This window comes from Onychostoma macrolepis, chromosome 21 (genome assembly GCF_012432095.1).
Source record: "Onychostoma macrolepis isolate SWU-2019 chromosome 21, ASM1243209v1, whole genome shotgun sequence".
Classification (NCBI taxonomy): domain Eukaryota; kingdom Metazoa; phylum Chordata; class Actinopteri; order Cypriniformes; family Cyprinidae; genus Onychostoma; species Onychostoma macrolepis.
Window position 1 is genome coordinate 28,236,542 of NC_081175.1, and position 23,063 is coordinate 28,259,604.

The 23,063-nt window shown below is 32.9% G+C and overlaps 1 protein-coding gene across 3 annotated transcripts in view; it reads right to left on the bottom strand.

The window, feature by feature from the left end:
• The window catches only part of LOC131529189 (cingulin-like protein 1), a 40,383-nt gene that overhangs the window by 1,676 nt on the left and 15,644 nt on the right, over nucleotides 1-23,063 (bottom strand). For 2 of the 3 annotated variants that reach the window (XM_058758760.1, XM_058758761.1), the window contains exons 3-18: nucleotides 20,167-20,314; nucleotides 11,484-11,933; nucleotides 9,926-10,192; nucleotides 9,262-9,357; nucleotides 8,888-9,025; nucleotides 7,895-7,987; nucleotides 7,503-7,709; nucleotides 7,312-7,416; nucleotides 6,767-6,919; nucleotides 6,130-6,297; nucleotides 4,139-4,312; nucleotides 3,975-4,064; nucleotides 2,847-2,930; nucleotides 2,062-2,180; nucleotides 1,866-1,974; nucleotides 404-567 (exon numbers count right to left, since the gene is read on the bottom strand). In XM_058758760.1, coding sequence (XP_058614743.1) covers nucleotides 404-567; nucleotides 1,866-1,974; nucleotides 2,062-2,180; nucleotides 2,847-2,930; nucleotides 3,975-4,064; nucleotides 4,139-4,312; nucleotides 6,130-6,297; nucleotides 6,767-6,919; nucleotides 7,312-7,416; nucleotides 7,503-7,709; nucleotides 7,895-7,987; nucleotides 8,888-9,025; nucleotides 9,262-9,357; nucleotides 9,926-10,192; nucleotides 11,484-11,933; nucleotides 20,167-20,199 — 2,450 coding nt within the window. In that variant the 5' untranslated portion in view covers nucleotides 20,200-20,314. The remainder of the gene's footprint in view (nucleotides 1-403; nucleotides 568-1,865; nucleotides 1,975-2,061; nucleotides 2,181-2,846; nucleotides 2,931-3,974; nucleotides 4,065-4,138; nucleotides 4,313-6,129; nucleotides 6,298-6,766; nucleotides 6,920-7,311; nucleotides 7,417-7,502; nucleotides 7,710-7,894; nucleotides 7,988-8,887; nucleotides 9,026-9,261; nucleotides 9,358-9,925; nucleotides 10,193-11,483; nucleotides 11,934-20,166; nucleotides 20,315-23,063) is intronic. The other variant, XM_058758762.1, reaches the window with a different exon arrangement.

Here is a 23,063-nt window from a genome sequence, read left to right on the forward strand (position 1 = left end):
AATGCATGATATGATATATATATTTAATATATAAATAAGGTTTATATATTAACACCATATATGCGTGTGTGCATGCGTGTGCGTGAGAGAGACAGAGAGAGAGAGAGAGTGCGTGCATTTTTGTGACAAATGAGGACATAGATTTGTATAATGACAGGTATTACAAGGAGAAGGTGATTTTTCAGGACATTACCCCATGTCCCCACTTTTCAAAATGCTTATAAATCAGTGTAATTCACAAAGTCTCCTGTAAGGGGTAGGTTTAGGTGTAGGGTTGGTGTAGGGCAATAGCACATACAGTAAGTACACTATAAAAACCATTACACCTATGGAATGTCCCCACAATTTACAAAAACAAACGTGTGTGTGTGAGTGCGAGTGCGAGTGCGTGTGTGAGACGCACTTGTTGTGCAGCTGTTGGTCCAGCAGTTGTCTCTGCAGGCGGCTGTTAGTTTCTCTCTCCTCCACCAGTTCTCTGTGTGTGTGTCGGTGCTGGACGTCTCGTCGACTCGCCTCTTCCTCAGCTTCATTCAGCTGTCGCTTCAGTGAACGGATGCGCTGAGTCATCTAAACACACGCAATAAAAAAATATTTAAAAAAGATCATTGAGACTTATTCTCTCACAATTCTGACTTTTGAGTTAATACCTTGCAATTCTGGGTTTTTTTTTTCATTGTAACACTTAAATAATAAATACGCATATATGTATTTTATTAGAAAGATAAATAAATGCACCATATTTTATATTATTATTATAAACGTATTTTATATTGTTTATATGAATATAAATTACATTTATTAAATAACTAACTAATTAAGTATTTGTATTTTATTTATATTATAAATAAATTGTCAATAGTAATATATTAATATAAATTGTGCTCAAGACATTTATGAATAAATGTATTTTAATGTAATTATAAATGAACATTTGTGTCAATATATAGACCATATTAATATAAATTACATTTATTAAAAATAAATATTTATGCATAAATGTAATTATGTAGCTGTAATTATAAATATTTGCAATATAGACACCATATTAATACACATTACACTTAATAAATATAAACAAATAAAATAAAATAAAATCATATATATATATATATATATATATATATATATATATATATATATATATATATATATATATATATATATATATATATATATATATACAATTTATATTAATATGGTCTATATATTGACACAAATGTTCATTTATAATTACATTAAAATACATTTATTCATAAATGTCTTGAGCACAATTTATATTAATATATTACTATTGACAATTTATTTATAATAATATAAATAAAATACAAATACTTAGTTATTTAATAAATGTAATTTATATTCATATAAACAATATAAAATACGTTTATAATATATATATATATACACACACACACAACATATTGATATCTCACAATTCAAACTTTTTTTCATAATTATAAATAATTATGCCTCATAATTATATCTCAAAATTCATATTTGTGAGAGATAAACTCAGTGTCGTAATTGTGAATTTTTACTATTATTATTATTATTTGTTTGTTTTTAATTCTGTGGAGGAAACAATTTTTGCAGGTTTGTTCAAACAAAAAAAAATGTGGGTATAAATCCCTGAGATCACACTGAAAATCTGGGATAGAAAATATTAATTTCTATTTATTTCCAGTTTTAAATAAGAAATATTTCAGAATGTTTCAACGCACAGTAATTATATGTGAGTCCAAGAGTTTGGTTTAGTTTTTTTGTTGAATTCTGCAATTCATTATTTGTCCAGTTTTTCACTCTTGATTAATTTGATGAGTGTTGTGTCTCCCTCTGCTGGTGAGGATGTGTACTCTTCATCATACCAGCTCTCTCTGTTCGGTGGAGATCTTGTGCTCCTCCTCCATCTGCTCCGTCAGATCGTGGATCTTCTTCTCCAATTTGCTGATGGTGTTGCTCATCACCACTTTATTCCTGAGGAGACCCATCATTCAGACTTACTGCAAACTGTTATTAGATGAAGTATGAATTGATATTATACTGATGAAGCGTGTGTCTGACCTCTCCTCGGCTCGCAGCGTGTTCTCCAGTTCTTTGGCTCTAATCTCAGCTCTGGTGATCGAGTCTACCTCCACCCTGTTATTCTGGAGCTCCTCCATATCACTGCGCAGATCCCGCAACTGAACACACCACCGTCAGCATCATTACAGTATATATACTCATATGTAAAACACACACACACACACACACACTTCATTCTGTATGATTTATAAGCTCGTTTCCTCATGCGGACCTCAAAAATGTCCCCTCAAGTTCACAATTCAACCCTCTACAGACACATTGGCAATTGAATTGCCATTGGCTAGTAAATTTTTGAGTTTACTCGTCAGACTGATATACTATAGTATGGATATGTATATTATATATATTCTTTTATTTTTGGTGAGAAGATAAATATTTTTCTATGTCTGGAGCTGCGGTGTGCCTACTTAGATTTTTTGGTTTATATTTTATTTTACAAACACACACATGCTGTATATATACATCCATAGAGATGAACTGACAAATAGCACAGATCGCTTGATGAAGAGAGAACTCTGTCAGAGAAAATATATCTGTGCTTAAGCCTCCAACTCACACACTGGCGAGTACAATCTAAGAATTTTTTAGCCAGTGGCTAATATTAGACATCATTTAGTCGCCCAGAGTGAAGATTTAATGTAGAGGGCTGTCAATTTACTGGTATTACTATCCTTGTGGAGACATTTGGTCCCCATAACGTGATAAATACCAGGTACACACACACACACTCACTCACACACACACACACACACACACACACACACCTGTCTCTCCAGGATGGCCTTCTCACACTCCAGCTGATCGTTGAGATCTTTCTCCTGGATGAGCTTCATCTGCAGCTGCTCCGACTGACAGAAACACACAAACACTCGCACGTCAACTACAACCAGACTTCCTCATTATGAGAAATAAAATACATGTCAACTGAATTAAGATAAAAACTTATTTTATTTCTCATTTTTATTTACTTTAACTTGATCAAAATAAATAAAAATAAAAATAAACTCTAAATAAATAAAACCAGACTCATAAAAATAACAAAAATGCACAAAATCACTAAAACTTTAACATTAAAATAAAAACTAAATATAAAATTAAAATTCCATATATTAATAAATACTATACTAGTGTCTTAACGAAACTAATTTTATTTTTTCCCAAATTCAGCTTTTTTTTCTTATTCTTTTTAATATTACTTTTTTCCATTAGATTTTTCCTAGAATCTGTTTTGATGGTTAAATTAAATTTTCAATAATTGATTTAAAAAAAAAAAATCTAATGAATTGAAATCATAAAACTTAAACAATTTAACAACAATTTATTAAAGTTTTTTTGGGCCCTATAAAATCAATTTTATTTTTCCCAAATTCTGTTTTCCCCATTTTTGAAAAAAAGCTTAACCAGTTAAATTAATACAATTTTAACAATTTAATCATTTATTAAAATGTTTACAATAATAGTAAGTAAAATATTAATACAAAATGTTATTTTTTAGTAGTTTTGGTGTTGTCTGTTTCTGGATTTATGATTTGATAAATATTTGTCAAAAATGGTAGTAATGAAATAAAGGCATGAAACATGAACGATTTAATTAACCTTTTACAATGTAATAAAATGAAAAATAAAAATAAAAATAGAGGTTTATTGTTAAAATGAAAACATGGGGAAAAACTGTGATAATTAAAAAAAATAATTTATTATAATTACTATTATTATTATTATTATTATTATTATACTCTGAGAAGTAATAATAATAATAATAATAATAGTTAAACTAAGCTTTTATTGTCCTGTAAACTCCATTTTTCCGACTGGATTCTGTGATTTTGTCTAGGTTTTTTTCCAGACTGAACACGAGCCGTGTTCTAAAGCGGTTTTTGGTGGTTTCTGACCTGATCCAGAGCTCTCTTGTGTTTGGACGCCCATCGCTGCTCGTTCTCCTGCAGCTCCTCCAGATCGCCCTCCAGATCGATGATCTTCTCCTGAAACAGACACAGATGCGTCAGTGTTGTTCACGTGTGTGTCTGTGGAGGTGTGTGTGACGTCAGCGCCGTACCTGGTTCAGCTTGAGCTGTTTGGAGAGCTCGTCTCTGGACTGTCCCAGCGTCTGCAGCTCCATGCGCAGATCCTCCACCGTTCTCTCGGCCTGTTTGCACTGCAGCTGCACTCGCTCCCGCCGCTGGATCTCCTCCTCCAGCGTCTGCTCCTTATCGCTCAGCTTATCTGTCACCTGACACACACACACACGGAGTCAGATGGAGCTCAGTGCAACGTACAAATCAAGCACAGCAACTCAGTACATTATGATTAGATGAGCCATGATCAAATCTCTCATGCAAACTAACACACCTGAAGATCACTTGTATTTTTTAAATTTGAAACTTTAAATAATTTTGTCATTTTTTAGTAATTATTATAGTAGTGGTTTAATAGTAATTTTAATAGTACTTATTTTTATTTTATTGATGTATTATTTTTATTCTTTGTTCTTGTGCTTCAGTAATGCACTGCATCTTTTGTCAAGCTAATAAACCCCATAAAATGCTACATGCTTTACAATAATGTACTAGTAATGTCAATTAATTTTTGTAATTGAATTATTTTTTATTTTAAAATAAAAATAAAATCATAAAATAATTATTCTAGCAATTTTAATTTAAGTGGTTTTGGCATTATTATTATTAAATATGTCTGTTTAAGGTTTTTTTTTTAGTTTTAGTTATTTTAGTAAGCTACATTTGAACTAAAAAAGAGAAAATGAGAAATATTGGCTTTTATATTGGTCAATAGCTGGAATAAAATGAGTTAAGTTTTTTTTTTTTTTTTTTTTTAGTATTTTCTTTTATTTCAGATCATTTTATTTCAAGTAATGTTTTTTTAATGGTTTTAGTTTTAGTTAACCCAGCCATGAATATACTATGCTACACACTAATATTTAAAAGCCTGGGGTTGATACAGTTTTATAATGTTTCTGAAAGAAGTCTCTTCTGCTCACCAAGGATGCATTTATTTGATCAAAAATACAGAACAATTCTGAAATCTTACTATAATTTACAATAGCTGTTTTCTATGTGAATATCTGTTAAACTGTCATTTATTTCTGACGTAGCGCTGAATTTCCAGCATCATTACTGCAGTCTTCAGAGTCACATGATCTTCAGAAATCATTCTAATATGCTGATTTGCTGCTCAAGAAACATTTCTGATTATTATCAATGTTGAAAACAATTGTGCTGCTGAATATTTTTGTGGAAACGGTGATACATTTCATTTCTCAGGATTCACAAACGAGTAGAAAGTTAAAAAGAAAAGCATTTATTTGAAATAGAAATCTTTTGTAACTGTATAAGGCTATGTTCACACTTGGCATCTTTTTTGAAGCTGCCAGAGTCTGTTTTACATTATAATCCTACGGAGTAAACCGTGTTTTCAAAAACGTCCTGAGCGCTTTTTAAAACACCACCGCCGCCGTCTTTTTCTGCAGCTCAGAGCGTCTTTTCAAGTTGAAAATAGTTCAACTTTTCTGAAAAAACCGCCCTACGACAAGCGCCTTTTTAACAGCTGTTTCCATAACAACAAAATCAACAAGAAAAAAGAAGACAGCCGGTAGACAGATCGTAGTTTCGGAGCACAAGGAACAGTATGAAACCGTGCATCATCCAACCAGAGCTCCTGCACTAAATTGTTGGAAGCACCATACAGTTTCCTTCCTCGTATAATGTCGCGCTCCCACAAACGTTGTGAACCGACACCCTCCCCGTTAACTTCAAAATCCAATGTTAACTTCAAAAGTCGACATTTCTGCAGCACACAGCGCTAGCTACCGTTGCAGCTGTTGTTATAGCAACAAAAGACGCCCTTGGCTGCTATTTGTAACCAAAACACTGCCAGCTTTTTATTTTACTAAAAAGCTCTCATCAACTTTTTCTAGTCAAAAAAGACGCCAAGTGTGAACACGACCTAAATGTCTTTACTTCTGAATGCATCCTTGCTGAACAACAGTATTGATTTCTCTGAGACAGCGATATGAATGTGTATTAGTGGTACCTCTCCCTGCAGTCTGCAGACGATCTGTGTGAGGCGCACCAGCTCCTGGTCTTTCTCCAGCACGCTCTCCTCCAGCTCCTCCACCCGCAGGTGAGCATCGGCCCTCAGCTTCTGCTGCAAACTCAGCTCCACTCGCGCCTGATTCCCCTCCTGCAGCGCGTCTGCCAGCTAACACAACAATACACATCACAGGATCAAAACATTCAGAAAGAAATTACAGATATTTATACAAATATATATACATATACAAATATACATTAATACACACACACATTATATATATATATATATATATTTAAGATATATTTATATATATTTAATTTTTTTACATTTGTAAAAATCATTATTTTATTTTATTTTATTCATTTAATTATTTATATTATATTAGTATTAAATTATTTTAAAAACACCTGCAAGCCAAGAAGGTGTGTGTGTGAGTGAGTGAGTTTGTGTGTGTGTGTGTGTGTGTGTGTGAGTGAGTGAGTGTGTGTGTGTGTGTGTGTGTGTGTGTGTGTGTGTGTGTGTGTGTGTGTGTGTGTGCGTGAGTGAGAGTGAGTGAGTGAGTGAGTGTGTGTGTGTGTGTGTGTGTGTGTGTGTGTGTGTGTGTGTGCGTGAGTGAGTGTGTGTGTGTGTGTACCTCTATCTCCAGTCTTGAAACGGTGTTGTTGAGTTCTAGAGCTTTCTTGGCTTTGGTTTCCTTCTCCAGCTCCAGCTCCTCCAGGTTTCTCTCAGTGAGCCACAGTTTCTCTGACACAGTCTGAGCGTGTTGAGCTTGTTTCTCCAGAGCTTCCTGAAGAAAACACACACACATAAGATCAGCTTGCGAACCAAAACAAAGACAAAAAATAATACAAAAATAATAGTTTTTGTTTGTTACAGTATACATTTAGAAAATATTTACATGTATATACATTTATATTATTATATTTTATATAAATATATTTAATATATAAACATAACATATTTTTCTTAAATATATACACGCATGTGTTTGTATTTATATATACATAATAAATATACACAGAGTACACACTCATATATTATATATTACTAAAATTATAAACCATAATATTAAAACAAACAAACATAAAATAATGATCAAATAAATATTTTTGTATTATTTTTGTCTTTGAAAGTATGGAGAAGCATGTTTATTTGTGATGCAAACACACTTTGACGCACCTCAGTGTCCTGTATTTTGTTCTTGAGCGTCTGCTGCAGGAAGTTGAAGGCGTATTCCTGAGTATTTGCTTCCACCATCACCTCCCGCGCCTCCTTCAGCTCTTTCTGCAAACACACACACACATACACGCGCGTGTTGATGACCTGCGAGCTGACAGTGTGTGTTCTGCTGTGGTATGTGGTGTTTGTACCTCCATCTTTTTGAAGCGCTCTTGCATGACGTTGTTGTTGCTCTCTAACTCCACGATCTTCTCGCGCAGACGGTTCATCTCGCCCTGCATCTGCGTGTTCGTCCGCAGCAGATCTTCATTGTTCACCAGCAGACCTCGCATCTCGAAGCGGATCTGGTTCCTCTCCTTCTCCATCACGATGCTCTCCGCTTCCAGAAACTGGTTCCTCTGCAGCACATAGATAGACATATTAAACACAATCTGCATTCTGCATGGATTCTGAATGCGTTTTTTGGCCTGAACAATAGTATACTCAGTGGCGTATTACCAATTGTGAATTGTGCATAACATGTGAATTATGATTTATGGATGATAACTGCAGAATAAAACTTTCATGTGTGTTGCACACTGACCCTGCGACAGTCCTCCAGCTGTTTGGTCAGTTCCTGGATGAAATCCAGTTTGTTCGGCTGGTTGTTTCGTTGCATGAGTTGACTTGGAGTCGCCTTCAGGAGAGAAAACATGAGTTCAAATCTGTGACTTTTAATAAAAATCATCCTCTGAGACAAAGGTGCCCATTGAATAAACATCTATTTATTGCTTTTAATTATTTAATAAATAAGTACATTTAATAAATTATTAAATAAGTATTTTTATTAGAAAACCCATAATAAAATATAATAAACAATAAATGTAGTAAATGATTTTATTCATTCATTTTGTTTTAATACATATTAAATTTATATTTATATGCATTATTTATTTTGTTTTAATATAAATGGATAGCCTTATTGATTGCGTTCTTTCTTTCTTTCTTTCTTTCTTTCTTTCTTTCTTTCTGTATTTATTTTATTTTATTTTATTTATTTTACTACAAACTGATCACTTTATTTTATTTATTTTAACATTACATTTATATTTATGTATGTTGATTGCATTTTTATATAAATTCTTTATTTTAATATATATTATGTTTATATTTACATATATTATTATTTATTTTATTTTAACATAAAAAGTTTTTATTTATTTTATTTTATTTATAAATTAAATTTAAGTTTTTATTAATATTTTGAATTTTTTTTCTGTTTATTTTATTTATATTTTCGGTTTTAGTTTTTGATTACAGTAAGTTTGTATTGTTTTTGTCATTTTTACTAGTTTTTGTTTTCATATTTATATACAATATTCAATATTAATATATATATATTTTATAAATATGTCAGTTTTATTTATTTTATTTTATTTTATTTCAGTTTTAGATTTTGAAACAGAATGAGTTTAAGTTTAAGTTAACATTTTTATTTTATTTTATTTCAGTTAACATACAGATAATTTTAATATAAATTGATTGCTTTATTTATTGATTAATATTTATTTCCTGATTCTCAGTGGAGCAGACTCACGTCTCGTCTGCGGGTCAGACTGTCGTATCCGGGGATTCGTGTGCGTTGGCTCAGAGCTGGACTGCTAACAGGACTCACGCTTCTGTTCAGACCAAACAGGTTTATCTCAGTGATGGCGGGTGACATCACTTCCTGTGTCTGACAGACCAATCAAAACACATTCAGAGCACTGCTTCAAATATCATGCACTCTGAATTCATATGAAGTCACAGAAGCTATAATAATTCTAAAAGAAGTAGACAGTCGTTGAAGAGAGTGAAGTGTTGTATGTGAGACTGTAGGACACACGTTCATGTTCTGTCCACTAGAGGGACACACACACACACACACACACACACACACACTATCATCTGTATAATGTGCCTTTTATTCACCTTTAAGTCAGACATTCTGTTGATGGGATTGTAGTCCAGCGAGAGCGTCGAATACGGACTGTTGAAAACTCGGGGAGGACTTTCAAAGCCGCCCACCTGCAAGAATACAGATAGACATTACTTTACTGTTAAGAGCACGGCAGAAATAACCTTTAAAGCAGCATGTTCCTTTTTAAACTGACACCATGATGTTTATAATAGTAATACTAGTAATTTCTATAAAAATGAAAAATAGTTGATTAAAATAAAACAAATTGCTTATATTACAATATTATAATTAACAGGTTATATTAAAATTATGCCAAAAAATTTTAATTCTAGATATAAATTATAGCTTTTGCTGTGACAAATATTTAATATATATTTTTAAATATTATTCCAAAATTCATATATATTTAAAAAAATTTAATCATTGATTATTTTATTTTATTTAATGCAAAATATAAATAATTTTTCCCAATAATTTTTTAAAACATATGCAAGCCAAGCATTGCATAACTTTTGGGGAAGAATTGACCAAAGTAATGCAAAAGTACATTAGTTTCTGTCATATTCATACCACTGAGATACTATTATAGTTTATTATTCATTTTTATAGTTTTTTATCCTGCTCTGCTCTACTCTACTATATTCTACTCTACTGTTTTGACATGTTTTGACTCACTTTGTCAGACATGCTGTCCCAGTCCCGGGATGAGAGCGACTCCATGGAGCCGCGGATCACTGAACTGACCCTCAGCAGATTCCCGTTGCTCCCGCCGCCGGGAGGGCCGCTGCCGTCCCCCACTGACCCATTGGAGCCGCTGGTGCCATTGGAGCCATTGGAGCCCAGGTAGAGCTGGTACTTGGGGTTGGGACGGATTTTGGGGGTGGTGGGCTCATCCTCGGACTGAGGGCTGCTGTGCTGCTTCTCGCCGTTTAGGTTGGAATGCTGGGTAAGAAAGAGAGTGGTGTGAGAGACACTTAAACATTAAACATCGGAAATCAAGCTCAGCGTCATGAATCAGAACACAAACGAGTGAGGACAGAGCTGCTGTTTGAATCATAAACCAAAACACATAAACTGCGATTATTACAGCAGATCAGATGCATGTTGTGTTGCAAACACTCAGAGACACATGCACGTCTGAAGCACACAAATCATGCACAGGGCTATTACACAACTAAAAGCAACAACAAAAAACATGTTCATTACTTGTTTTTTCACCTAATGTATAACAATATTGTTACAATTTGATTATTTCAGTATATTATGTGCTATTTAATTGCTTTTTAAATGCATTTTATTTAATTTTTTCTTAATGTACACTCTCCCTTATGAAATAAATAAAAATGAGCATAAATAAATAAATAAACACCAATGTTAACCTTAATGAAATTAAATATAAAAAAAACAAATTTATTTTATTTCGGCTAATTGCCAAGGCAACATTTCTCATTTTTATTTACTTTAACTTGATGAACTAAAATAACTACAACTATAACTTGTATAAAAATGAATAATAATAATAATAATAATAATAATAATAATAACAAAAACACACAACAAAATTACTAAAACTTTAAATTTAAAATGAAAAAATATAAACAAAATCAATAAAACATAAATATAAAAAGCAGATCAAAATATTAATAAAAACTTCAAATAAATAAATAAACAAATAAATAAAGTTAACCTCAATAAAATAATAAAATAAATAAAACTAAATAAAAAAAGACATTTCAGCTACTTGCCAAAGCAACATCTCATTTTCATCAAGCTTAACTTGATATACAACAACTAAAGCTGATATCAAAATTTAAAAAACTATATGGAAATAAATTAATAATAATAATAATAATAACAACAACAAAGCACAACAAAATTCCTACAACTTTAAGGAAATTTTAAAATAAACGAAAAATACAAAATATAAGTATAAAAAATAACTAAATAGATATAAAAAATAAAAAGGGAAATATAACAATAAAAACCAATCAAAATATGACTGTAAACGATATAAAAACAGAATCTCACTGGTAGTAAAACAACACAGCTCATGCACAGACAAAACTCTCTGAGACATGGACACGAGTGGTTAGTGTCGGCTGATTGATGAAGTGTGTGTCTGAAATCAAAGGCTGTCATTGGCTGACTGCAGCAGATTCGTGCGTGTGAGGACTCAGATTCACAGTGAAGCGGTGCGGCCGGGTCCGATACTGAGAACAGCTCGGACACTTACCGGACCGGGATCAGAGACAGCCGCTTTGTCTTTACTGCGCTGGGACGTTTGTTTCTCATCGCTCTTCTTCTTCTCTGCGCCGTGGCGTTTCTGCTCGGAGCTTTCTTGTGTTTTCGGTTCTGACGGTTCACTGGAGACCGGATTCTGGTTCTTCCCTCTCTCTCTGCTTTCATGTCTCATTTTCTCAGAATCCGGTGCGCTCACGTCTTGCCGTTTGATCTTCAGCGAGCCGAGGCGCGGCGGCGGCGTTGGCGGCCCGTCGAACCTGTAAATGAGATCTTTAACGCTTCCAGAGCGCGTCAGATTGGATCCACCGTTCAGCGGTGTCTTCTTATTGGCCGTCCAGATCCAGTCCTCGTTCTCCAGCGTGAGGCTCCTCGCTTTGGACGATCTTTTCTGAGCGTCTGCATTGTGTTTGGAGACACGCACCGAGTCTTTCCTCTCTTTTCCCTAGAAATACATCACTGATTCAACACACACTAGATTGCGTTTGCTTTTCTGAAGAAATATTCTTCGTTTCACCCACTAGAGTTAGGCAACTGTGATAATCCTGAAGGGAAAACGCATTAAAACACCCATCAAACGTGTGCAAGTTACGACAGAACTGATGAATTACGAAACACACAAGCGCCGTTTCACCCAGACAGAACACAGACCAAAAATGAGTCGCTCTAATGAATCACTGAGTCATTCTTTCCATAAAAAGCACACTAGTTTTTGTGTTTGCATGTAAACATTAGCATGCATCTCAATTTATTACTGAAAACTTGTATATTTTGTTAGTTTCTGCTTCAGTTCGGTCACAAACTCATCCTCTTCTGTTGTGCAAGGGTTTGTGGACAATAATAATCATGCATGAATGCATAGTTTGAAAATCTATGAAAAATAATGTGCAACACTAGTTTTGTATATTGTATATTTTACATATACAATATATATAGTGCTGTCAAACAATTAATCATGATTAATCACATCCAAAATAAACGTTTTTGTTTACATAATATATGTGTGGGTACTGTGTATATTTATTATGTATATAAAAATACAAAATACATGCATGTATATATTTAAGAAAAATATGTTATGTTTATATATTAAATATATTTATATATATAAAATATAATAATATAAATATATAAATGTATATACATGTAAATATTTTCAAAATATATACTGTATGTGTGTGTATTTATATATACATAATAAATATAAAAACTGTACACACACATATATACTATTTAAACAAACACTTTTATTTTGGATGCAATTAATCACAATTAATCGTTTGACAGCACTAATATACATATACAGTGCCGTGAAAAGGTTTTTGCCCCCTTCCTGTTTTTTTTTTATTTTTTGCATATTTGTCACACTTAAAATATTCAGATCATCAAATAAATGTTAATATTACACAAAGATAATGCAAGTAAATACAAAATACAGTTTTTAAATGATGATTTCATTTATTAAGGGAAAAAAAGCTGTCCAAACCTGCCTGGCCCTCCTGTTAAATCATGAAAGAACTGTAATTAATCATATTATTTTAATTTTAGTTAAATTTCACTAGCCAAACCCAGGCCTGATTACTGCCAGACTTGTTGAATCAATAAATCACTTAAAAAGAACCTGTCTGACAAAGTGACGCATGTTTAAAGAGCAACACATCATGCCATAAACAGATTTGAACAGCTTTCTTTCCTTAATAAATGAAATCATTATTTCAAAATGGCATTTTGTATTTACTCGGGTTATCTTTGTGTAATATTAAAATTTGTTTGATGATCTGAATCATTTAAGTGTGACAAATTTGCAAAAACTTTTTCACACCACTATATACATAAATACACATATATATGTGTGTGTGTGTATGTATATATGTATAGGCTATATATGCGTGTATGACATTTTACAGATGGCTATTTTTAACATGCTACTTCAAATTAATTTAGTTAATATCATGTGTTTATTTTATTTCATTTATTTAATTTATTAAAAGTAGCTATTTAAACTCTTTCACTTATTTTAGCTTGATGTACTAAAATAACAAGCTAAAAAAAATAAAAATAAAAAATAATAATAATAAATAAATATATAATTTTTTTGCGGGGGTTAATGTATCATGATATTACACAATACCTTGGTATTATCATCTTTTCCATGGTACTTTTGAAGCGTGTTTCTTCAGTAGGCCGATGTGTGTGTAATTCTGGACAGATTCAGATCCGCTCATGTGGAAATCGAGCTGATGTTCCACTGAACCACACAAATGCAATTGCGTTATGACATGTTACTGTGAGCTTAAAGAGATCAGGGACGACGAGAGGCGATGAATTCACATTATATAAGCTCTGATACTCGCTAGCAGCTCTTTTACAATCCAATATTTCCCCCTTCTTAAAATACAAAAATCCCAAACAGCTGGCCGTCAGTAAACACCTACACATGCTCTCACACACACTGAACACCATCATCCAATATATCAATTAATAAAGCATAATTATGGAAATGAGGGTCCGCGGGTGATTTTGAGGCCTAATCCAGGGACTCGCTCAGCGCTCTTCCCCAGGGACGCTGAACTGATCTCTGGGTAACAGAGCGGCCGGCTACCCCGGTCACTCTGAGGGGATTATCACTTAATCTATGATTTAATGCGATTAATTTGATTTCAGTTGCATGAAACGTGAAATAAACTGAAGTAAAAAAAAACAAAACAAAAAACAATATACATTAAAAAATAGCTTTAAAAAAAATGACTAAAACTTTACAATTAAAATTAAAATTAATTTAATTTTTAATAAAACAACAATAGTATCTCAAAATATTTAATAAAAGTTGTCAATATTTCAGCTAGTTCTCAGCATTTCTCATTTTCATTTAGTTCAGCTTGATATACTAAAATAAACTAAAACTTATAAAATAATTTATAAAATTCTAAAAATGACAAAAACAATAAATAAATTTACTAAAAATTTCACATTTAAATTAAATCAGAAAATATAAAAATAAAAACGAATTAAAATTTTTTACATTTCTCATTTTCATTTAGTTTAGCTTTATGTACTAAAATAAACAAAAAACTGAAACAAAAATTAATAAATCAGACATTTAAAAATAATAATAAAAGTGGCAAAGCAAACAAATTTACAAATTTAAAATGAAAATGGAAAATAGAAAAATGATAAAAATGACAAAAACAAACAACAAAATTTAAAATGGAAATGAAAACAGAAAATGTAAAAATAAAAACTAATTCAAATATTAATAAAAATAATAATAGTATCTCAAAATATTTAAAAAAACAGCAAGGCCACATTTCTCTTTTTTTTCTTTAGTTTAGCTTGATATACTAAAATAACAAACTAAAACTGCAATAAAAAAACCATAGATATGTCTAAAAAAGAAAAACGACAACAAACAAATAAATAAATTCAAATCATAATATGAAATGAAATGATCCATCAGGAGAGTTTGTGGGTTAATATATCTTGTGATGTTACACAATGGCATGGTATTATCATCTTTACCAGGGTATTTCAGAAGCACTGATCTCTGGGTGACGGGTCAGCGACAATGCCAATCACTTACAGTATTTAAGAGCTCGGAGGGGATTATCGCTTAATCTACGATTTAATGTGATTAATTTCCACCAAATCTGATCTGATTCTGCGAGAGTCCCGCGGGACGAGGCTGCGTCTGCGTCTCGGAGCAGTAAATTGAAATAAATGACATCATATAAGCCTGTGACAGCCTGGCATTTATGAATATGACAGAGATGATTAACGTTATGAAGATGCGACAAATAAACTCCCCAAAATCCCCATAGCCGCGGCGATCGGCGAGCCTGTTGCTGTGGCAACAGCAGGGGGCGGGGATTAGTATGTAAATGAGGCGGGGCACGGGGTCGTGAGAGCGGGTCACACCGCTCCAGACGGGAATCACCGTTCCTTCAGTTCCCCATCACTCCACATCTGCCTCATTCACACAAACACCGTCGAGAACAGAGCATGTTTCACACCAAAATCAAAAGACAAAGTAAATGATGCCCATTTTAGGACTTTATGTAGCCTATTTTTATGATAATTTAACAACTAATTCTCATTACGATCATAATATTTTAAAACTATATTTCAATAAAAATTTTTAAAGAATATATCAGTTATATATTTAACCCTAATATTAAAATAAAAAGATTAGAAAGTATATATATATATATATATTTTAGAAAGTGTGTGTGTGTATATATGATATTATTATATATATACACATTAGTATATATGGTTTTAAGACTTTTTGAGATTATTGATCTCATTTTAAAGAACATATCTGTTGTTGTTGTTGTTTGAGAACATATTCTGCTTAAAAAAAAAAAAAAAATGTATTGTATTTTCATGACAATTAAACAAATTGTCCCCTAATTCTCATTACTGCAATGTAAAAAAAAATAAAAAAAATAAAATAAAAATAATAATAATTTGTCTCATTTTTATGGACGATGTCTGTTATATACAGTAGTCAACTTTTGAAGTGGATCAAAAAAAAAAGGTTGTCCTAAGACAAGAACACATTTTGGTTTTAGGTTTTAGGACAACTTTGATGAAAGGCTTTGATCCACTTCAAATGTTGACTAGTACATTTAACAGTTTCCAAATAACAAATAAGAAACTATATATTTTAATTGAAAAAAATATATATTATTTTAAGGAAAATTATTTTGTATTTTCATTTTTTGTTTTCATGCACAAAAATATATATACATTTAATTTTTAAAGCCTAAAGAAGAACATGCCTATTTCACCCCAGAATCAAAATTCCAAAAAACCTAAGAAATTATATTTGCTTAAAGACTATTGACTACTATAGGCTATATTGACTACTGCAGTGTGAAATATCTGCTGTTTTACAACCTTTAATTTATGCTGGTTTAAATGAAATGAAGTCACATGACTGCAATGAGAATCAGCATCGAACTGGATATTTAAAAATGTGCTTAACATGAAATGTGGTATCTTATTTTTTAAGCCTAAAGAAGAACATGACTGGCTTATTCTTCACCACAGAATCAAATATATAAAAAAAGACCATTACGAATGTGCAATGTTTCATGCATTGTGAGATTTCTACTGTTTTACAAGATTTTATTAATGCTGATTTGCTGATGCTGATATTTGGAATTTTTTGTGCATTAAAATAATGAGAATTGGAGATTTAGATAAGAAACATTTTCATAAAAATCATAAAAACAATGTCATGATGCGAAATAATTGTAATGGTCCTGAAACAGGCTTCATGTTCTTTACGCAAACATCATTTCTTGTGATTTTGGGGTGGAACATGTTTTCATGAGATTCACTAGTGAATGAGTGAAAGGTGTGTGGGAACGAGAGACGCAGTGTTTGTTTGTGTGTGTGTGTGTGTGTATGAGAATGTGTGTTTATGTGCATTAATGTGTGTGTGTGTATTTATGTATGTGTGAGTGAGTGTATGTGTTGTATATGTGCATGAGTATGAGAGTCTGAGTGTGTGTGTGCGTGTGTGTGTATGAGAGAGTGTATTTATGTGCGAGTGAGTAAGTGTGTGTGTGTGTGTCGTATATGTGCATGAGTCGTATATGTGCATGAGTATGAGAGTCTCTGTGTGTGTGTGTGTGTGTGTGTGTGTATGAGAGTGTATATGTGTGTATTTATGTGTGAGTGAGTAAGTGTGTGTGTGTCGTATATGTGCATGAGTATGAGAGTCTGTGTGTGTGTGTGTGTGTGTGTGTGTGTGTATGAGAGAGTGTATATGTGTGTATTTGTGTGAGTAAGTGTGTGTGTGTCGTATATGTGCATGAGTCGTATATGTGCATGAGTATGAGAGTCTGTGTGTGTGTGTGTGTATGAGAGAGTGTATATGTGTGTATTTATGTGTGAGTGAGTAAGTGTGTGTGTGTCGTATATGTGCATGAGTATGAGAGTCTGTGTGTGTGTGTGTGTGTGTGTGTGTGTGTGTGTGTATGAGAGAGTGTATATGTGTGTATTTATGTGTGAGTAAGTGTGTGTGTGTCGTATATGTGCATGAGTCGTATATGTGCATGAGTATGAGAGTCTGTGTGTGTGTGTGTGTGTGTGTGTGTGTGTGTATGTATGAGAGAGTGTATATGTGTGTATTTATGTGTGAGTGAGTAAGTGTGTGTGTGTCGTATATGTGCATGAGTCGTATATGTGCATGAGTATGAGAGTCTGTGTGTGTGCGCGCTTTTGTGACAAATGAGATCATCAATTTGTATAATGACAAGGGTATGACAGGTATTACAAGAAGAAGGTGACTTATGAGGACATTACCCCATGTCCCCATTTTTCAAAAGGATTATGAATCATACAGAATGAGTTTTTCTGAGAAAGTAAAAATGCAGAAAGTCTCCTGTAAGGGGTAGGTTTAGGTGTAGGGTTGGTGTAGGACAATAGCACATACAGTTTGTACAGTATAAAAACCATTACGCCTATGGAATGTCCCCACAATTCACAAAAACAAACATGTATGTATGTGTGTGTGTGTGTGTGCGCGCGCCTCAGGGTGTGGTGGAGTAACATATGGTGCTGAATGGAGGATGCGCTCTGACCCAGTTTCCTGCGATCCTGAGCTCAAAATCATACTCACTGAGTCTGTGCTCTTCCATTCACAACATACAACTACATTTATACACTTTTACACTAGAACATGAGCGGTGAATGTCCGAGCGAAACCTGGGCGCTATTATGTGATCGCTAGTAATTTTAGTGTCTATACACACTAGTAATGTATTCATAATTCAGAAGTGACTGAAGGGCACTTACACTGCTGTCTTTATGATATATATCAGTTTATTTCAGCTAGTTGCTGTGGCTAGTTTACTTTAACTTGCTGTTCTATAATACCTAAAAAAAAAAAAAAAAAAAGAAATAAAAACTAGAAAATATAGAAACATTTAAAAATAACCTACAAAAAAAACTTTTATTAATTTAATTAAAATAAACCTTAACTGAAAAAAAACTGATTTAACTGAATTATTTAAATGTGTGTGTAGATAGATAGATAGATAGATAGATAGATAGATAGATAGATAGATAGATAGATAGATAGATAGATAGATGATGGACATAAAAAAATTACAAGCAACAAAATTACTAAAATAAATTAACTAAAATAAAAAAAAAAACAAATATACATAAAAACGAATAAAATATTAGTTACACTTTACAATAAGGTTTGCTTTGTTAACATTAGTTATTAGTTAATATGAAAAATACTTATACAGTATTTAATAATCTTAGTTCTTGTAAATCTCAACAATTACTAATACATTTTTTTAAATCAAAAGTTAATCTGTTAACATTAGTTGATGTACTGTGAACTAACATTAAAAAAAGGTTAGTAAATGCTGTAAAAATACACTGTTCATTGTTAATTCACGTTAAAGCATTAACTAATGTTAACAAATGAGACATTATTGTAAATTGTTACCAAAATATGAATAAAAACTATAAAAACAATAAAAAGGGATTGATTTTACAATACAAAAACAGTGCTTTTACACACTGCCATCTGCATGTTAAAACAAGCTTCCCTTTAATTCATCTCTTAAATGGCCTGTTTAATTATCATCAGTGTTATTATTACACACCCAAATCTAATTCATCAGCAACAAAACCCCAGTAATGTTCATCCAACATCAAAAGACGGCATCAAAACCTCTGGAGAAAAGAGCGAAACAACAGAACGTGTGCAAAAGCAAAGCGCTGAATGACAACACATGGTGAAGGAGAAAAACACGAGGCGTGACGGAGAAGAGAGGAGCTGCAGGTGAGCGGACAGATGCTCCAGAAGATCCACATTCACATCAGCAACATCTGGACATCTCACACACACACACACACACACACCTGCAGCAGGCGACACGCATGCGTGTGTTTAACGGGGAAAAAATACCAAACACCATCATTCTGCACAGATACGCTGACCTAAACTCCACTCAAATATCCAATCAAAGTCCTGATTTAAACAGCATTTCTGCCTTGTTTTCCAAAAAAAAGGAAAATTTTTAAATTTGTAAATCAAAATACAGTATATACTCATGTTCAATACACTGTATATTTTAAAATGTAATATTCAAATTAGTTTCTTGTCATGTATATGTATTGTTTTAAAGCCATTTTAAACAAAATTGACCCAAAAATGATGTCCATTAGGATACTTGTATACATCACAGGGTTACTGTGGTTAATTACCAGTAAAACTACAACCACAAAAAAAAAAAAAAAAATGCATTACTAGAAATAAACTGTTAACTGAAATATTATATTTTATTTCAGCTTGTTGCCATTTAACTTGATCTACTAAAATAACTAAAACTCACATTCAAATTAATAAAAACTTTTTTTTTAAATGCAATAATAAATAAAAATTACAAAAACACACAAGAAAATTAAAATTGAAATAAAAACAGGAAATACAACAATACAAATCTATTTAAAAAATCCTAATGGTACTAAAATAACACTGCAAAAACATAACTCCATTGAATTAACAAATAACCATTAGAGAAGAGAGTGGAATATTGTCTGTTACTCGAGTGTGTTGATATAGATATATATATATATATATATATATATATATATATATATGTGTGTGTGTGTGTGTGTGTGTGTGTGTGTGTGTGTATATTTACCGTGCTGGTTTCCTGCGCACTCATTCCTGGCATCCCGTTGGTCAGTTTGTCACGCGGTCGGTTCAGATTTTCCCAGCAAACTCAGTCAAAAACACTGTCTTTACACTCCCACAATGCACTTCAGCAGCTCTCGTTTCTCTAACGGCAACTAAAATACAGAGAAAGAGACGACGGTCAATAAAATAAACCAACTGAGGCATAATTCAACAAATCAAATCAGATCTGAGCGGCACAATCTCCTGTTGTAACCTATGAAACACAAACACATTAAATAGGATGTTAAAATAAATAAAGATTATTATATTATATTTATACTGTTATATAAATATTAAGATATATCAAATATGTTTATATATTTATATGCACATTTAATTTGTAATATAAATCTAAAAAATAAATAACTAAATACATATTTTTATTATATTCTACTGTTCATTTTATATAACTGTATTTAATATTTAACTTAAATAATATTTAATAAAATGCTATTTCAGTTTTCAGTCTCCTACTTTAAAATGTTACATTTAATGCAATGTGTTAATTTCTGAAATCTACTAACAATTTCTGAGTGAAAAATGACTACACTACTTCAGTGTAGGAGCCACAGGTTACTTATTTTGCTATTTTATATTTTTATACTTTATTTTACTTCTTTCTTATTTAATAATTGTGAATTGGGGCATAATTCTTTCAAAAACAAACAAACAAAATTAAAATGTGACAAGACAATTAAGCACAATTAATTTCACCCAAATTCTCATTATAGTACACTGAATATGCATCCTGGGAGAAAAAACAAACAGATTTCTGCAAAATCATTACTCGAAAGAGGAGTCCTGCCTGAGGTCTGTGCTTTCTCCACTAGAGGGAGATGCAGTAAAGCACTATGAAGTGTGCCCTATGAAGTGACCATCACATCTCAAAGCACAAGAACCGATCACGTTCAGTGATTAAGAGGAAAATGTGAAAGAAGTGCTTCAGAATCTCTTCTGAAGCTCTGAAAACACCAAATGATACCTATGCCCCTAAAAATGCAATGAAATAAATAAATGATCAAAAGAACATTAAGAATCAAAGATAAAGTGAAAGGATGCATCTTCTATACTGATCAATAATTTAAAGAGTAAAACACATGGGAATGATGCAAGAGTCAAATTTAACCCTGGTTAAAAAAAAAAAAAAAAAAACTGTGATACCCTATAAAACAAAATGGAAAACAAGCAAAAAGGGAAAGTATCAGATAAAAGACCGGCACCAGCCTGCACTACACCTGCAGCTTCCGCACTGAAAAGCAGTATTCAGACACTACAGCATAAGGTCATGTTGTGTGTATAATCTGACTGAATGTGATGAATCTGTCAGTTTTCCCCTCGATGACTCCAGAGAAAGTCATCAGTCCTCAGACGGTCGAGAGAGAGAATTCACTTTTCCTTACTAGGAGACTGTTTAGGCTGTTGCTATGCAGTTGCTAAATTGTTATGAGTGATTTGGGCTGTCACTATGCAGTTGCTAAGGTGTTGCGATCATTTTAGGTTGTTGCTATGCCGTTTCTAGGATGTTCTGAGTGTTTCAGGCTGTTATGCAGTTTCTAGGGTGCTCTGATTGTTTTACGCTGTTAATTTGCAGTTGTTAGGGTGTTCTGAGCGTTTTATGCTGTTTCTATGCAGTTTTCAGGGTGTTCTGATTGTTTTAGGCTGTTGCTATGCAGTAGCTAGGGTGTTGTGAGTGTTTTAGCTTGTTGCTATGCAGTTGCTAGGGTGTTGTGAGTCTTTTAGGTTGTTGCTATGCAGTTACAAGGGTGTTGTGAGTGTTTTGGGTTGTTGCTATACAGTTGCTAGGACGTCTGGGCATTTTAGGCTGTTGCTAGGGTGTTGTGAGTCTTTTAGGCTGTTGCTATGCAGTTGCTAGGATATTGATCATTTTAGGCTGTTGCTATGCAGTTGCTAGGGTGTTCTGAGTGTTTTAGCCTGTTGCTATGGAGTCGCTAAGATATTCTGAGTGCTTTAGGCTGTTTCAAATGCAGTTACTAAGGTATTTGGAGTGTTTTAGGTTGTTGCTATGGTGACATAAGTGTTTTAGGCTGTTGCTATGTTGTTGCTAGGAAGTTCTGAGTGTTTCAGTTTGTTGCTATGCAGTTGTTAGGGTGTTCTGAGTGTTTTAGCTTGTTAGGGTTTCATCAGTACTTGTACTAGTTATGACTGAGTTAACTAGCAGCACTAGCGCTGTGGTTTCCTGATTTCACGCTGAGTTTCTCTGGACCAATCAGACGCGGCGTGAGCGACAGATGAGGCTGATAATGAGACGCTCCGTCTGAAACAGGTGCGAATGCATCGGCCCTTTCCAATCACATCCGCGATAATTTATGAGGTGAGATCTGACAATTGTTTCCTTCCAGGGACAAAAGACAAACAGGACAGAAATAAACACGGACGCTTCAGGAAATAAAAAACACTGAGCCAACAAACAAACAAATGCAAAGAGCTTCAGGAAGACAAAAAGAATAAAAAATGATCAAGAAGTTAAATGCGGGAAGAATCTGCAAAACCAGACTAACAACTCCATGTGGTTAATTATGAAAACATGAGTGGCATATTGATGAGAGCCCAAAAACCTTGTTGCTTGTACTGCCACGGCACAGAGTCTTGTACCTAAGAATTTCACCATCGGTATACTTGTGTACACGATGTGTGACAATACATAGATTTGATTTGATTTTGATTTGAAACCACATGAATCTTGCTGCATGCAAGACGGACACTTCAAGAGCTCCTGCAAAAACTCAATCGATAAAACGAAAAGAACGATATAAGAAAAAATATATTTAAAAAATGTAAATAATAAAAAATGGATAGAAAGAAAGAAAAAAATACAAATAAATTAATGAAAAAAGATACATT